We start from the raw sequence: 17,814 nt of genomic DNA, 5'->3' as shown, positions 1-17,814 counted from the left end.
ACACCAGAGCTGAAACTTTTCAGAAATAAGTTGTCTAATTGAAGCAGTTGGCTCAACAAACACCAACGTGACTTCCTACACGATTCAAGATAGACTTTTTGACGAAGAGCAAGCCACACTGGCAACCCAGACAACAGCCAAGTTCAATGTTCAAGAGGAAGGAAAAAGACACGCCCAAAAGTACCCCTCTGCCAATCAACAGCCAGTTATCTAGATATCCGACCAATGAACGATTACGGGGCTGGGTCACACGCGTTGTTGCTAGGGTATAGCTTCTACCTTGTTACTATCACTGTCAAGCCAATCACAAGGCAATTCGCAATGTATCAACATGCTCCTGGTAAACCCGTAACTGAGCTTCCCTATTGGCCAAGGCACGTATTCAGGGACCGTATATGTGGACGTTATTATTTTCTAATTGGCCAGAACAGCCGTCCTTTACTTCGTAGGTTTTTAGTTAGGTGCAGTTGATGTGAATCTGGCTGGGAGTCCCAAAGACTCAGAACTGAACATAGACGTTCGTATCGACCTAACACAGTTTTAGTTTTTATTTTAGTTTTGTCTCATATTATTTTTTTTTACATTAGCTGTACATTTGTGTATATAGATTTTATTTTATATTTTTATACAAGTCAACAAGATGGAACTTAATTCTCTTTTAATTCTCCTGGAGGCTGCAGAATACTTGGAAAGAAGAGACAGAGGTATTTCGATGCCAGAATGTCAAGTGGCTTTGACTGGGTTAATGACCGTATTTAACGTTAGGAAAATGAAAACTGTTTCTATTCTATCTTATGTGAAGTTGTGGACGTGCACTGCCATAGAGCAGCTATGATGTCACTTTATGAGCAATGAACACACTGTGCTGGTGCGGTGATGTTATTGCAGACCGACCGACCTAGATATAACTTGCATATAAACAAACTAGTCAACACATTAAGAAAAGTCTTTAGATATAACTTATTTGCATTTGTAGTTTTGCATTAGTATGATCAGTCAATGCTTATAACCTGTTTTATCTGATGGCTATAGCCTTGTTTAAAATTGGTTTGGGACAAGTTCCAAGATACAGTTTCTTAGCAGAATACATGATGTATATGATGTTTATTATAAATGGTTACGTAGATAAAGTCAATATTAGATTGTCCTGAATATTGTGCTTCGCTCCAGCAGTGTCAACGACTTTATCTACGTAACCATAACCACTTTTATCAAATAACATGTTTTGCTTAGGCTACGTCATATATGGCACTGACAGTTCTATTATGTGATTGTCAGTTTATATCCCTTGTTACGTTTAATTTATTAGCCTACATGTGTAGAAATTAACCCTGTTGTTTTTGTTTACTTTGTCAATAGAAGCAGAACATGGTTACGCGTCTGTTTTACCGTACAATAGCGACTTTTCCCGAAAGAAAACGAAAGCTTCGCCAATTTCAAGAAAAACTCAGAACAATAGGTAAATATACACATTTTTCTATCGATATGTCAATAGTTCAATCGATCTGTTTGTGTTTATTCGTCATTCATACAAACGCCATTTTTCTTTTCACTGTTTAGATGTCGTATAAACACTGCCACGCGTACAGCATCACTTTGGTGCTCACTTTCTTTTTCAACACCCATGCTTCATTCTGACATGAACCCCGTTTTCTCCAATGCAGTCACGCATTGATTTGAACATGCACACTTCTGCTGCATTTGCAACGTTTTGGAACTTGTTATGTCACTCCCTCCCATGACCCATATGACACCGAGCGCGCGTCGTCATCTCGGTAGGCTACAGTACACGGCGTTCTGACATAGATTACAGAAATATAATGTTAAATGTATCGATTCTCCTGTCGTGCTGAGGCTGCTTTGTACGGCTGTGCTTCAGGAACATTTAACATTTTTGCAATTGAGCAAAAGATTACACCACTTTTAAGAAATGTGTGTTGTTGTTACTGCGCTAAATTTACCGGCCGTTCTAGTTTGTTATTGGTTGGTTGGCATATCATACGATAGGTCCTGCGCAGTGCCCTCAAAACTTTTTTAGACGCAGTCTCACGCTTTGATAATAAATGTTTTCTTCGTAAATTCAGCAAATTATTTTAATTTCCTTGTATGAAAAAAAAATGCAGGATAGCAGCTACTTCAAATTTGTAGGAATAACATCAACATATGAGGCGTCATATGACACCCCCTCACCAAAGAGGCTCATTTTATAAAGCATATGTTGTGGGAGATATATAGGATCTGTCAGTGGCTTATATTTTCAAGGCTTGTGGTGCAGTCACAGTGTGTTTTCTTGGAGCTAAACAGTGGGGATGTGGCACACTCAGGTGGGTGTGGTGGCCAACTCAACTTAGCTCACACAGATGTCCACATAACACAGTGCCCCACAGACACAGCCTTAGCGGACCCTGCCTGGGCGGAGGGCTCAGTTTACAGCTGGTCTGGCTGCAGCCTGACTTTCTCTCCCTTTTCTGGTACCAGTTCATTGCTCTGCACACTACAGCTATTCTTTCTGGTACCAGTTCATTGCTCTGCAGACTACAGCAAGTCGTCAGTGAAACCCAATTTCTGCATTCAAATCAGTGGAAGTTAGTTGACACATGGAAACATGGTTTTGGATCATTTTATTTAGTAGCCCTCCATACATTTTTAGATTGCATGTATTAATATTGTAGTGCAATGTTATGCCTTTTACACGACACGGGACAGAGGCAAATCGGTATCATAGAAAAGGAGAACCTTCGGGGGAGTTTCCCTGTTTACTTTGAAGACCGAGGTTAAATCGGGACACAAACAATAAATGCAACGGCCACTGTGTTGTGACCCATGTTCAGCAGTACACGGGCGTACATGCACACAATTATAACATTACATCCTTGAACATGTGCGTCCTCAAAACAACAAACGGATGCATAGAGCTCCTCATTTTGGTTTCACTGCATTGCTACCAAACGAGGACATCCCAGGCCTTCATATAATATGCATTTATAACCAAGCAACTGTTTTCATCCATCCCCAAAATGGCGGCTGATGTAGGCCTTATTTACACACCCAGTCCTGTCCCGACTCTAGTGATGATTTTTCAATCTTATACTGAGAGTTTATATGACATTCAAAGTCATGTGTCTGTTGTTGCTGTGTGAGGCAAGTCTGGTCTCGGACTGTGCCTCCCTGTCGGGCCTCTTTCACCCGTGCCTCGCTTAAGGAAACCATGGAGTGTCGCCTCGTGCTTTGCCTGTCCCCAATTTGCACATGTTTCAAATTTGAATAGGACTACTTCCTTATACAGGAGATAAAGCATTTCCTCTCCCGTGGCGTCGGATGGTGAAAGGGCTTGTCAGCAGCGTCTGTAGGCCGAGCCCCTCCCCCTTCCACTGAGCATGGCCAGTGAGAGGCCTAGGGGCAGCACACACAACACAGTGTTATGTGCAGATGGGTATCATCATTAGGCACCAAACGGAAGAAAACTGACTCAAACCAGGAGAGACTACCTGGACTTGTCCAGTCAAAAAGGCAAGTTGTTCATTGCAAAATGTTTTTCAAACGTTTTCGGTTGTGTGTCCTAGTGAACACCACCCTGGATACTATGACGGCGCACACAGGATAGGCTAGCATCAGCTCAAGCGTCTCATGCAGTGAGCTGTGGGCCAGTGGGGCCTACGCAGATTCAGGTCATCCTCCCGTTCCCATCCCTCCACATCTGTGGGAACCACGGCTGAAGTCGACAGTACAAGGGCACTTAAGAGGGATTGGCTGAAAAGAGTGGTGTACTCGACGGCAGGGGTCTTTGTGTTAGTGTCTTGGCTTGTTATTTCCTTGGCATCCTAGATGGTAGTTTCAGGGTATTATTGGGACAAGAACCAAGGGGTTTGTTTATAAAGATGAACTTCAGTGCTCTCACTCATTTCCATTGGCGGATCGTCCTAATAACCTTCCAAGCTCCCTGGCCTGAAATAGTATGCTGCAGTGTCTACACTACTGTAATGGAAAAGGAAAACTGTAAATTATACGGTAATTTGGGGTATCATCAACAGGAAAATACTTTTAAACATTTTACTGCAGCATACTGTACATTATGGTGCATTGTGGGAAAATATTGTGGGCGGGGAAGTAATTGCTGTATTTGAAATGGTATTGTAAAACCTTTTGACCACTAGTGGGTGGCAGGTAGCCTAGTGGTTTGAGCATTGGGCCAGTGACAGAAAGGTCGCTAGTTTTAATATCCGAGCTGAAACGGGGGAAAATATGCCGATGTGCCCTTGAGTAAGGCACTTAACCCTCATTTGCTCCACGTGCACCGTACTACTATGGCTGACTCTGTAAAACAACATATTTCACTGCAACTATCCGGTGCATCTGCCCAAAAATATATGGTATAATGTTGTTGTTTTTGGCTCATTAACATATTTTTAGGCGTACCTTGTTCACTCATTCATTCAATCCGATTACGGTAGCATTGACTTTTTTACAGTATAATAAAGTCAATTTGCTGGTATTGTACTGTGTGTCATTACACAGTACTTGCTTTGATACCATATTTAAATTACTGTAGGTGCACTGTAATATGAAAGACAGAATTTGACTTAAGTTGCCACCGAGCTGCCCGTAAGATACTGTCAAATTTACAGTAACCCCTTTACAGTGTAGGACTGTTGACATACACATACTGCTGTCCAGTCTAGTGTGTGTGTGTGTGTGTGTGTGTGTGTGTGTGTGTGTGTGTGTGTGTGTGTGTGTGTGTGTGTGTGTGCGTGTGTGTGTGCGTGTGCGTGTGCGTGTGTGTGTGTGTGTTTCTCCCTCTCACCATGGACCATTTTTGTCCTCCGTTGAGAGCTCTGACAGATTTGATACACACACACATCGAGGGAAGAGGATTTAGTTTTCCACACGATGACGAATGCAGAGCTTTGTACAAAAAAATAAAAAAATATCTATCCGATAAACAGAAATGGAGGTGTGGGGGAAAGGGGAGCGAGCGAAGGCCTTCTTCTTCTTAGTATTTAGCCTTTTTTCTGAATTTCCATTGCATTGTCCCAGAATGCACTGCGACAAGAGGTTGTTAACCTTCCAGCTTATGTAAAATAAATGCATGGCTGTATGCCTTATCTAATACCGGGAAATTTGTTTCACCATTTGTTACACAAGAGTGCTACAGCTCTCCCCTCTATTTTTGCATCCTTGCAGTGTTTGTTTGAGCGGCTGTTTTTACCTGACTGGCTCTCCTGGCTCTGCAGTCCAAGAGCACTTTGACGAGCTGAGTTGCAGTCAGACCACAAAGAGGGAATCTCTCTCTCTCTCTCTCTCTCTCTCTCTCTCTCTCTCTCTCTCTCTCTCTCTCTCTCTCTCTCTCTCTCTCTCTCTCTCTCTCTCTCTCTCTCTCTCTCTCTCTCTCTCTCTCTCTCTCTCTCTCTCTCTCTCTCTCTCTCTCTCTCTCTCTCTCTCTCTCTCACATTTTCCAAGCATCAGCCTCTTGAATCTCTCCAAGCCTGATTAGGCCTGCAGAGACGCTGTGTGTTATTTCCAACAAATACTAGATGAACATGCAGAAATAAACACGACATTCCCCCGGGTCTGTAGCTAGGTTCGCTTATAAGACCTCGACACAATCAAGGACTCTATGGCCCTGTTACGATATCCACACTAGCATGCTACTTAGAATGAAGCAATGCATGTGGCCTGCAATTTAAGTACAGTATGTTAGTAACATTGGAACGTATCCTACGTGTTCGAAGCTGCAGAGCCACCCATATAACAGCAAAGGAAGGACAACTGGGAAAGGGCTTGGGGCTTTCACACTTTGGCCGACCAACATCCTCTTTTTAACGCATGTTATGTAGGTCACACACTTCTTCTACCCTTTACGTCTCCATTTCATCTGTCCATCCGCTTACCAAACCGTTTACTAATATCAAGACGTTCTCTCTCTGTCTGTCTCCTGACCTTCACCATGGGTCATGTTCATTATGTACCAAAACGGAAGAAAACATACTGAAACTGGAGAACTGTCCCTCAGAAACGCTCGTCTTCATATCCCATTGAAAAGTGTTTTCAAGCGTTTTCCCAAATGAACACAACCCAAGTGCGCATTCCCATCCTGCACCCTGGTCATGAGACGGTGTGTATTAATGACAGTGTCCAGAGTGTTACTACAGAGTGTAACTACAGAGTGTAACTACAGAGTGTTACTACAGAGTGTTACTACAGTGTTACTACAGAGTGTTACTACAGAGTGTAACTACAGAGTGTAACTACAGAGTGTTACTACAGAGTGTTACTACAGAGTGTTACTACAGAGTGTTACTACAGTGTTACTACAGAGTGTTACTACAGAGTGTTACTACAGAGTGTAACTACAGAGTGTTACTACAGAGTGTTACTACAGAGTGTTACTACAGAGTGTTACTACAGAGTGTTACTACAGAGTGTTACTACAGTGTTACTACAGAGTGTTACTACAGAGTGTTACTACAGAGTCTAACTACAGAGTGTTACTACAGTGTTACTACAGAGTGTAACTACAGAGTGTAACTACAGAGTGTTACTACAGAGTGTTACTACAGAGTGTTACTACAGAGTGTTACTACAGAGTGTAACTACAGAGTGTTACTACAGAGTGTTACTACAGTGTTACTACAGTGTTACTACAGTGTTACTACAGAGTGTAACTACAGAGTGTAACTACAGAGTGTTACTACAGAGTGTTACCACAGAGTGTTACTACAGAGTGTTACTACAGTGTTACTACAGTGTTACTACAGAGTGTTACTACAGAGTAACTACAGAGTGTAACTATCAGTTCCCAAGGCACTCATCCATGCCTTTGTTTATTTGCCCTTTCAGATCGTCACACAACGAGCTGGAGAAACACAGGTAAGATGACAGACAACACTGTGCCATAGCCTGGTCCCAGATCAGTTCATAGCCAATTCCTATAGGTCTATTCGACTCAGTGCTAGCCTGATCCCAGATCAATCAATCACATTTATTTATAAAGCCCTTTTTACATCAGCAGAGGTCACAAAGTGCTTATACAGAAACCCAGCCTAAAACCTGAAAACAGCAAGCAATGCAGATGTAGAAGCATGGTGGCTAGGAAAAACTCCCTAGAATGTAAGGAACCTAGGAAGAAACCTAGAGAGGAACCAGGCTCTGACGGGTGGCCAGTCCTCTTCAGTTAATAGCCAATTCCTATAGGTCTATTAGACTTGGCGCTAGCCTGATCCCAGATCAGTTTATAGCCAATTCCTATAGGTCTATTAGACTTGGAGCTAGCCTTATCCCAGATCAGTTTATATCCAATTCCTATAGGTCAATTAGACTCTGCTATACAACACAAACAGATCTGAGAGCAGGCTTCAACCTTCCCCACCCTCCTTCCTCCCCCTCTGTCTCTCTTGTTCATTTTCCTGGATGAACTGTATGTCTCTCGCCCAGACAGTCCCATGGTTTGCTTGGAAGGACTCCCTGTTCCCTAATAAACAAGAGGTGATGGGGTGAGGACTGTTGGTAAATGTCAGATGTATTCTTGTGGAGCTGAAGTTTAAAAAGCACAGAGTAGACTGAAAATATCAAAATGTCCGGCCACTTGTTCGTGCAGTCCCCTCCCTTCACCTCTCTCGCTCCACCACCTCGGATAAAAGATAAAAGCGCATTAAAGATGAGGAGCCACCCTCCTCCATGTGCCTTGGGCAGACGGATAATAATCGGATTTCCAAGGCAACCTCAACCTAGACTTTGTGTTAGATTTGTCTGTCCCTCCGTGTCTGTTCATAGGGAGAAACTTGTTACCATGTATGGCAGGGGAATCCTGCCATTAATGTGATAATCCAGTGGTGGGTGGTGAAAGGAGGGGAAGGAGGCCTCGCCTGTCATGTCTCTCAGCTAGGCCTGTTGAGTCGCCCACTCACGTCCCAGAATGCATCGCACCTTTCTATCTCTCTCTCTCTCTCTCTCTGTCTAATACTTATCTCGTCCCCCATTCCCTATGGTTCTCTGACTCTCTCTCTCTCTCTCTTTCTCTCACACTCACACACACACACACACACGCACGCACGCACGCACGCACGCACACACGCACGCACGCACGCACGCACGCACACACACACACACACACACACACACACACACACACACACACACACACACACACGCACACACACACACACACTGGAGCCTGCATGGAACAACAAAGTGTCATATTGCAAAGTGAGGGATATAGAGGGATGTTAGAGGAGAGTAGATGAAAGAAAAAAGTATAGTGTGTTTTTGGACCTCTGTGTTTAGTTTTTTTTCTTCTCCGACCCAGCTGATTTAGTAGTGTGGTGTTTCTTCTGTTCTATATAGAAAACAGACTGACTGCTGCCTGGGCTTAGGATAGGACCAATAGAAAACTGACTGACTGACTGCTGCCTGGGCTTAGGATAGGACCAATAGAAAACTGACTGACTGACTGCTGCCTGGGCTTAGGATAGGACCAATAGAAAACTGACTGACTGACTGCTGCCTGGGCTTAGGATAGGACCAATAGAAAACAGACTGACTGACTGCTGTTAGAGTGTGCGTGCGAGAGGTGGAGTGTGTGTGTGTGTGTGTGTGTGTGTGTGTGTGTGTGTGTGTGTGTGTGTGTGTGTGTGTGTGTGTGTGTGTGTGTGTGTGTGTGTGTGTGTGTGTGTGTGTGTGTGTGTGTGTGTGTGTGAGTGAGTGAGAGCTGTCACTCGTGCTGACTGCTGAGAGCCAGCTCGGGGTTTGCCGGTCACATGACTAATGTGAGCGAGTAATAATTGACCTCTGCCGACAGCTCAGTGAAAAACATGTATAGACATATTCCTCTCTCTGACAGAGAGAGAGAGAGAGAGAGAGAGAGACAGAGAGAGAGAGAGAGAGAGAGAGAGAGAGAGAGAGAGAGAGAGAGAGAGAGAGAGAGAGAGACAGAGAAGGAGAGAGAGAGAGAGAGAGAGAGAGAGAGAGAGAGAGAGAGAGAGAGAGAGAGAGAGAGAGAGAGAGAGAGAGAGAGAGAGAGAGAGAGAGAGAGAGAGAGAGAGAGAGAGAGAGAGAGAGAGAGAGAGAGAGAGAGAGAGAGAGAGAGAGAGAGAGCTGAATCTGAGTATAGGTCTCTTGTTGTTGAGATATTACTGTAGAAAAAGAGGGAGCTGAATCTGAGTATAGGTCTCTTGTTGTTGAGATATTACTGGAGAAAAAGAGGGAGCTGAACCTGAGTATAGGTCTCTTGTTGTTGAGATATTACTGTAGAAAAAGAGGGAGCTGAATCTGAGTATAGGTCTCTTGTTGTTGAGATATTACTGTAGAAAAAGAGGGAGCTGAATCTGAGTATAGGTCTCTTGTTGTTGAGATATTACTGGAGAAAAAGAGGGAGCTGAACCTGAGTATAGGTCTCTTGTTGTTGAGATATTACTGTAGAAAAAGAGGGAGCTGAATCTGAGTATAGGTCTCTTGTTGTTGAGATATTACTGTAGAAAAAGAGGGAGCTAAATCTGAGTATAGGTCTCTTGTTGTTGAGATATTACTGCATGGTTGTATCCAGTGGGGTTGGGTTACTAAAATAGTTGCAGTCAGTTTCACATGCTGAAATTATAGTTGCAGTCAGTTTCACATGCTGAAATGATAGTTGCAGTCAGTTTAACATGCTGAAATGTGTGAGTGCTGGTAAGCTCTTCCATAATCACTGTACTCATTTCCCTTACAATCAAATGTGGCCACGAGTTTCTGAAAAGTAGTCTTTTTTGTTTTGTTGAAGTGACCAACTTCCAGGTTTATGAATGCAACCTTCAATGTCACTGATGCAATAGATTAGAACCGGAGGATAAGTGGTTAAAGAATGTTCATTTAGGTACTTCCACTTGAAATGCCCACTGCAGGTGTCTTTTCTTTAAGTGAGGGTTTTTAAAACCTTACATAGCAGACTGCAAACATGGTTTAGTTGTAGAAACAATAAGGAAGGGAAGCAGTGCTAGGGCAAACAATGACAGGTCTCTGGAGATAGAAGGTCCTCTTTGGTGAAAGGGTTAATTGGGCTTAAAAACAAAAAGGAGAACTGAGGAACTCTTCATATAATTAAAATGCCAACTAAAAGTTGCCGTGCCTTTCGACCTCTCTTGTCACAACGAGACAGTTGCCGTGCCTTTCGACCTCTCTGGTCACAACGAGACAGTTGCCGTAGAGAAGAAGAAGTGAACTCGGGGTCATAAAGGGGCGCCGCTGACCGCTGTTGACTAGCTACCGTCCTGCAACGCTATGGCAGCGCTGTGGCACCGCGTCCCACAGGGGGAAGACTTTGGGGACAGCGTCGAGACAACGTGGAAATGTCGTCTGTCGCGGTCCCAAAGCCTCAACTCTGGCTCACTCAACCTCATTTCCTTTCAAAAACAATCTCCTTTTTTCCCCTCCATTTTTAATTCCCTTGTTTTCCTGTTCCCATGTCAGGGAGAAAAGAGGCCTGTATGTGTCTGTAATGACAGGCTTTCAGGGAGAGGGGAGATGTTGTGTGTGTGTGAGGGTTTGCGATGCGTCGAGAACATAATGCACCGTGGATCCCCAAACCCTGTCCAGACTTGTGTCCTCAAATTACATTATGGGAACACATAGGTGTTAAAATGTGGAGGTGGTTCAGTTTCCTACTCCCTGCTGCAATAGCCCATTATTGTAGTGAAACTGTGGGCCGGTTGGCTCAAGGCATTGTCGTGTCTCTATTTCCTGTATCTTTGTTGATGTTACGGTGATACCCTATCTGAGGGTTTTGCAAAAAACTACAATACAATTCTTTTTCATTCCGGGCCGTAGCCAAAGGAATTTAGCGAATGTTTGATTAATCCTGAACCTTTTCAATTATTCTCTGTGTTGGTGGATCTCTCTGGGAGGCTGATCCCTGTCGACCCACGATGGAAGGAACCCTATAGTACTCAGCCTCTCAGCTGTCATCCTGGTCCAACCCGTTTAATGACAGTATGACTGGGACTTCATCTGAGACAATCCCTGTATCAGTATCCACATAGCTCAGTGCACACTCCCTCACGCCCTTAGGGCGAGGCTGTAATGGCACCCTATTCCCTATGGGACAAAATTAATGCACTATATAGGGAATAGGGAGTCTCGGGTGTGGCCAAAAGTAGTGCACTATGATAAAGGGAATAAGTTACCATTTTGGACAGAGCCTTAGGCATGATTTGATGTTTTGGTCTGTCCTGTGCTCCTAGCTGGTACAGGCTGTTCTTCATTGCCCTACTCCTTCTGTGTGTGTGTGTGTGTGTGTGTGTGTGTGTGTGTGTGTGTGTGTGTGTGTGTGTGTGTGTGTGTGTGTGTGTGTGTGTGTGTGTGTGTGTGTGTGTGTGTGTGTGTGTGTGTGTGTGTGTGTGTGTGTGTGTGTGTGTGTGTGTGTGTGTTTGCGTGCGTGCGTACGTGCGTGCGTGTGTGTACCCTGGCTCTGTGACAGGGAGGCCCATGCAGTCTGTGCTGTTACCAGGACACTGTTGGCTGTTGGCAGAACAGTCTCACTCAGACACACAACAACACATCCCTGCCCTGAAACAACCTGCCATATAGGGCTCTGGTCAAAACAAGTACACTATATAGGGGATAATGTGCCATTTCAGACACTATCTATCTGTGACGATAGATAGATCGATAGATAGATAGATAGATAGATAGATAGATAGATAGATAGATAGATAGATAGATAGATAGATAGATTGATTGATATGAGGGGATGTGTAGGTAGGTAGAAGCCTCCAGCGTGACACTGCTGTTTCTGTAATCTTCTCACAGGCCACTGCTCTGCTGGTAACCAGCATGACACTAGTATGCTACTCTGCTAACCGCAGAGCTGCCGTGTGGTTGGTTGCTCGGTCGGCCTCTGTTGCCATCAGCTTCCTTCCCATTTCTGACATCGCTCCCTGGCGACGTTCTCTCTCTCTCTCTCTCTCTCTCTCTCTCTCTCTCTCTCTCTCTCTCTCTCTCTCTCTCTCTCTCTCTCTCTCTCTCTCTCTCTCTCTCTCTCTCTCTCTCTCTCTCTCTCTCTCTCTCTTTCTCTCTGTCCCTTTACCACCCCTCTCTCTCTTTCTCTCTCTCTTTGCCCTGTTCAGACTGACTACCAGTAGTTTCCTTTTCTAGGCAAGGCCCAGGAAACCAGTTTTTCCTTCATCTCCACATCATAGGCTTACACACGCACGCACGCACGCACGCACACACACACACACACACACACACACACACACACCTGCTGACTGGAAAAGCCCATCTGACATTGCTGCTCTCTGCTCGTGATCAGACGTTCATATCCCGTCACGTTGGGAGGAGTCCTGTGGTATGTTTGCCCTTCCTCAACTGAGAAAGGATCATCAGGTCTATTTCTGCTCCTAGAGTATGTAGACAGAGACAGTCAACCTACCGGTGCCAGGCAGCTTTTGTTTTGTGTCCCTCCCTCTCAGTTTCATTTATCTGTTTCACGTAAAGTGAGTCATTGACGGAAAATGATGACTAGGCATTGGTTAGAAGTGAAATACAAACCAATCTGGGCTGTTACTCAGTTCAGAGAAACATCTGGCTGATGGTTTGGTGATGAAGCATTTTAAAAGTATCATTGTAATGAAAAGTGCCATAGAAATAGATAAGTGAAATGAATGATGATTATTATTATTGATAACACGTGGTCTGATTCTGATTGTGGCCCTCTTTCAAGTGTTCTCGTTGGCCGGGGGAAAACACCAGACGGCCGACGCTAATGTTCAGATGGAGAAAAACAATGTTGCTTTTGAGTTAAGTTCACGTTTCCTGCTGTGTTGTGATTCAGCTGGTCAATTCACCAGGAACAAGGTTTTTGGAAAACCACAACTAACTATACTGAGTAATGTTCTGACAGGAGGGAATAAATAGACCAGGCATTATCACAGGGAGGTGCCATGTACCGTGTGTGTGTGTGTGTGTGTGTGTGTGTGTGTGTGTGTGTGTGTGTGTGTGTGTGTGTGTGTGTGTGTGTGTGTGTGTGTGTGTGTGTGTGTGTGTGTGTGTGTGTGTGTGTGTGTGTGTGTGTGTGTGTGTGTGTGTGTGTGTGTACGTAGATAGGCCTTACTACTCTCTGTCTGATCTCCTCTCAGATTCCATTCATCATCACAGTGTCCTCCTTATTTGGCTTATTCAGAATTTCCCCTCTATAGCCTGGCCCCAGATCTGTTTGTGCTGTATAGTCAACTCCTGCAATATAATATGTTTGGCATGATAACGACTATAGGTGTTGGCTATACAAACAGACCTGGGACCTGTTCTCCCATTGTAGCTAGAGGCCAGACCTGGCTGGGGCTGGAGCCAGAGTAGAAAGAAACACCAGTCTGTAGTGTGTGATATGTCAGACTGGATGGTAGGGGGAGGGGAGGAGGGGATGGAGGAGGGGGGGCCAGGACTGTTACTTCACCTCTTCTGCTCCCCTCTCTCCTTCACTCTCTCCAAAGAGACCACATGTGTGTCTTCTGTTTTCTTTCATTTTTTCTTCTTGCTTTGTTTCTCGCTCTCGCTCTCTCTCGTGCTCTCTCTCGTGCTCTCTCTCTCTCTCTCTCTCTCTCTCTCTCTCTCTCTCTCTCTCTCTCTCTCTCTCTCTCTCTCTCTCTCTCTCTCTCTCTCTCTCTCTCTCTCTCTCTCTCTTACTGAGTCAGCAGAAAGCTGAGGAAAAGATGAGGATGAAAGCAGATGGGGAGGAGGGGTACCTACAGAGCCCCTGCTCACAGTGGACCCTCCTCACTCTCTCTCTCTCTGCCAAAATGCCTCTCTCCTCCCTCCTTCCCTCCTACCTTTTATTTGGGTTAGGGGGGCTGACTCTTTTGTGACAGGAAACTGTATGAGAGAGAGTCCCTGGCTGGCTTGCCCTGTCTGAAATGGATCTGGCATCTGAGTGAGAGGAAGTCATCTGATACAAAGACAACAGGGCTGTGGTCATTAGGCAGCGAACAGACAAAAACATACTGAAACAGGGAAGGACTACCAGGACTTGTCCAATAAGAAACTTTGGAAACCTTTTCCGTTGCATGCCCAAATGAACAAGACCCAGGCTATGTAGGGCCTGTGATGTTGGACATAATGAGGTTTTAAAGGCCCAGTGCAGTCAACATTTTTCCTGTGGTGTTTTATATCATATTGTACAACAGCTGATGAAACTATCACTGTAAATGTATTAAGACATTTTATTTCTTGATAGTTTCTGGTTGAAAATGCAATCTTCACAGGATTTTCTAATCAGTTTTGCATGGGCAAACCTCTCCACCAATAACAGCTCGTTGTCAGTTTCCCCCTCCCCACTCGGTCCATTCCCAGACAGTCCTAGCAAAATTCTTGCTTGAGAATTATTTTTGTTGCTAAAAAGCACATTTTGCCCATTTCAATTGAAATGTATTACGTAAGGTACTTAATTGTTTCCCAGAAAGATTTGATATTGATATAAAAACTATAACTTTAACTATAACTATGATATACTGTAAGGTCGTGTACTCATATACCTAAGGCCATAGAATTGAATTGATGACGGGACGTAATTGTTGTGTTCAGTGCCTCTGTTATTGCCAACCGTTTCTCTCTTTCTCTTTCTCTCTCATAACTTATTAATCCTGAGTAGGTAGATAGGACATGTTCTGTGTTGAGGACATGTGACCTTTATGGTTCTGACCTAACCTTGGTCCCGCCGTGCTGCCAAGTCACTCTGTAACATTCCACATAATTAAATAGTGATCAGTGACTCATTGGGGATAATGGGGGCGGAAGACGCCACGTGTCAGTCACCCAGTCTACTGGACTGTACTGTCATAATGTGTGTGTGTGCGTGTGTGTGTGCGTGTGCGCACGTGCGCGCACGTGCATGTGTGTGCGTTGACTTAATCGTAGGTGTGCATGTAAATGTACAGTAGGTGTGAAGGTAGGTTCACATGCATGCCAGTAAGCTGGACACCTTCAATCATCTACAATACAGTACAATTCAATACAATACATTACAATACAATTCAATACAATACATTACAATACAATTCAATACATTACAATACAATACAAGTCAATACAATACAATACAAGTCAATACAATAGAATACAACACATTACAACACAATACAATACAATACAATACTGTACATGTGTGTGTTCACATGTGTGTCCATGTCCGGGTGTGTCAGCATGCTTGTTGTGTATGTGGTACATGTCTGCTTCAGTGTGTGTTTGCTCATGTCCATGTGTGGTGTGTGTCCGTCTCACAGTATGTGTGTATGCTCACGTAGTCTATGTTATGCACACTTCATACGTATTTAGGTATACCCCTCCTATACCCACATCTCAATGAGAAGGTCGTCCCACCTCCATCTCAGGTGTTGAAGTCTCCAGGCCTGTCGGTCCGGGTACAGTTCCTTCTGTCACTAAATCATTTTCAACTGACGCAAAGTAGCTGATGCCGCACCTCGTAAAAAAAGAGATTTAAATAAGTCATGAAATCACACTGTGCCTGGAAGTGGACTATGGAGCTGTGTGGCCGTGAGATGGATGGTGTGGCCGTGAGATGGATGGAGAGAGAGAGAGAGAGAGAGAGAGAGAGAGAGAGAGAGAGAGAGAGAGAGAGAGAGAGAGAGAGAGAGAGAGAGAGAGAGAGAGAGAGAGAGAGAGAGAGAGAGAGAGAGAGAGAGAGAGAGAGAGAGAGAGAGAGAGAGAGAGAGAGAGAGAGAGAGAGAGAGAGAGAGAGAGAGAGAGAGAGAGAGAGAGAGAGAGAGAGAAGAAGAAGAAGAATAGCATGTTGTTTCTAGAAAGGCTGTTCTTTGTGAAATACGACAGGACAGCCAGGGGCGCAACTTTCACTCAACATTTTGAAATTGCATTTTTGTTTCCCCCCCTGGTTTTATCATTGGAATGTGATACGAAACGAGGCAACGGTGTGCTTTAGGACCATGTGGACGCCTCCGAGCAGTCGGGTAGGCTGTTTGGAGTGTTTATCCGACTAGATTTCAAAAAAAGTTATGTCCCCCCACTTCTTAAACCGAAGCTGCGCCCCTGAGTACAGAAGCACAAGGAAAACAAGTAAGGAACAGAAAGCGAGGGAGGCTGGGTCGACTTGACTCTGCAATTCCTAGAAAGTCAGGCAGTCACGGGTGTTGTTTGTGTTGTGGAGGGGATGGGGGGCTGTGGGGGTTCCTCTGTGGCGCTGGAGGGTAGGGTGGGAGGGCCCCCTGACTTCTACTGGAGGACGCTGGAGGTTAGGGTGGGAGGGCCCCCTGACTTCTACTGGAGGACGCTGGAGGTTAGGGTGGGAGGTTAGGGTGGGAGGTTAGGGTGGGAGGGCCCCCTGACTTCTACTGGAGGACGCTGGAGGTTAGGATGGGAGGGCCCCCTGACTTCTACTGGAGGACGCTGGAGGTTAGGGTGGGAGGTTAGGGTGGGAGGGCCCCCTGACTTCTACTGGAGGACGCTGGAGGTTAGGGTGGAAAGGCCCCCTGACTGCTACTGGAGGACTTGGCTGGTGTGTCGAGCACAGCAGAGTAGAGTAGATTGAAAATTAGGTCAGCTCTGCACCTAACGCACACTCACACACACACATACGCTGGAATGTTGAGTTGTGTAACAGAGGCGGGTAGGGGGAAAGAGGAGGGTGACACACTCAGCTTGCAGGCAGTAGAAATAGTCCTAGTAGTACTAGGATAATGTTCTGCAGGCTAGCAAAGCCACGTCACCACTTCATGTAAGACTGGAGTTGTTTTGGTTTGGGAAAGTGGATGGCCAGCTACAGCTAGAGAGAGAAGAGACTGGAGTTGTTTTGGTTTGGGAATGTGGATGGCCAGCTACAGCTAGAGAGAGAAGAGACTGGAGTTGTTTTGGTTTGGGAAAGTGGATGGCCAGCTACAGCTAGAGAGAGAAGAGACTGGAGTTGTTTTGGTTTGGGAAAGTGGATGGCTAGCTACAGCTAGAGAGAGAAGAGACTGGAGTTGTTTTGGTTTGGGAATGTGGATGGCCAGCTACAGCTAGAGAGAGAAGAGACTGGAGTTGTTTTGGTTTGGGAAAGTGGATGGCCAGCTACAGCTAGAGAGAGAAGAGACTGGAGTTGTTTTGGTTTGGGAATGTGGATGGCCAGCTACAGCTAGAGAGAGAAGAGACTGGAGTTGTTTTGGTTTGGGAAAGTGGATGGCTAGCTACAGCTAGAGAGAGAAGAGACTGGAGTTGTTTTGGTTTGGGAAAGTGGATGGCCAGCTACAGCTAGAGAGAGAAGAGACTGGAGTTGTTTTGGTTTGGGAAAGTGGATGGCCAGCTACAGCTAGAGAGAGAAGAGACTGGAGTTGTTTTGGTTTGGGAAAGTGGATGGCTAGCTACAGCTAGAGAGAGAAGAGACTGGAGTTGTTTTGGTTTGGGAAAGTGGATGGCTAGCTACAGCTAGAGAGAGAAGAGACTGGAGTTGTTTTGGTTTGGGAAAGTGGATGGCCAGCTACAGCTAGAGAGAGAAGAGACTGGAGTTGTTTTGGTTTGGGAAAGTGGATGGCCAGCTACAGCTAGAGAGAGAAGAGACTGGAGTTGTTTTGGTTTGGGAAAGTGGATGGCTAGGTACAGCTAGAGAGAGAAGAGACTGGAGTTGTTTTGGTTTGGGAAAGTGGATGGCCAGCTACAGCTAGAGAGAGAAGAGACTGGAGTTGTTTTGGTTTGGGAAAGTGGATGGCCAGCTACAGCTAGAGAGAGAAGAGACTGGAGTTATTTTGGTTTGGGAAAGTGGATGGCTAGCTACAGCTAGAGAGAGAAGAGACTGGAGTTGTTTTGGTTTGGGTAAGTGGATGGCTACCTACAGCTAGAGAGAGAAGAGAC

The 17,814-nt window shown here is 45.0% G+C and overlaps 1 protein-coding gene across 2 annotated transcripts in view; it reads left to right on the top strand.

Moving 5' to 3' along the window:
- Positions 1–398: 398 nt before the first annotated feature.
- Positions 399–17,814, top strand: part of mxd4 (MAX dimerization protein 4) — a 44,015-nt gene continuing 26,599 nt past the window's right edge. Inside the window, exons 1-3 of one of the 2 annotated variants that reach the window (XM_071407758.1) lie at positions 411–704; positions 1,360–1,459; positions 6,838–6,867. In XM_071407758.1, coding sequence (XP_071263859.1) covers positions 641–704; positions 1,360–1,459; positions 6,838–6,867 — 194 coding nt within the window. In that variant the 5' untranslated portion in view covers positions 411–640. Of the gene's footprint in view, positions 705–1,359; positions 1,460–6,837; positions 6,868–17,814 lie in introns of both variants that reach the window. The other variant, XM_071407759.1, reaches the window with a different exon arrangement.

Source organism: Salvelinus alpinus, chromosome 6 (genome assembly GCF_045679555.1).
Source record: "Salvelinus alpinus chromosome 6, SLU_Salpinus.1, whole genome shotgun sequence".
Classification (NCBI taxonomy): Eukaryota; Metazoa; Chordata; class Actinopteri; order Salmoniformes; family Salmonidae; genus Salvelinus; species Salvelinus alpinus.
Note: the sequence above shows the minus strand (reverse complement) of the source record. Positions and strands in the feature narration are given on the sequence as shown.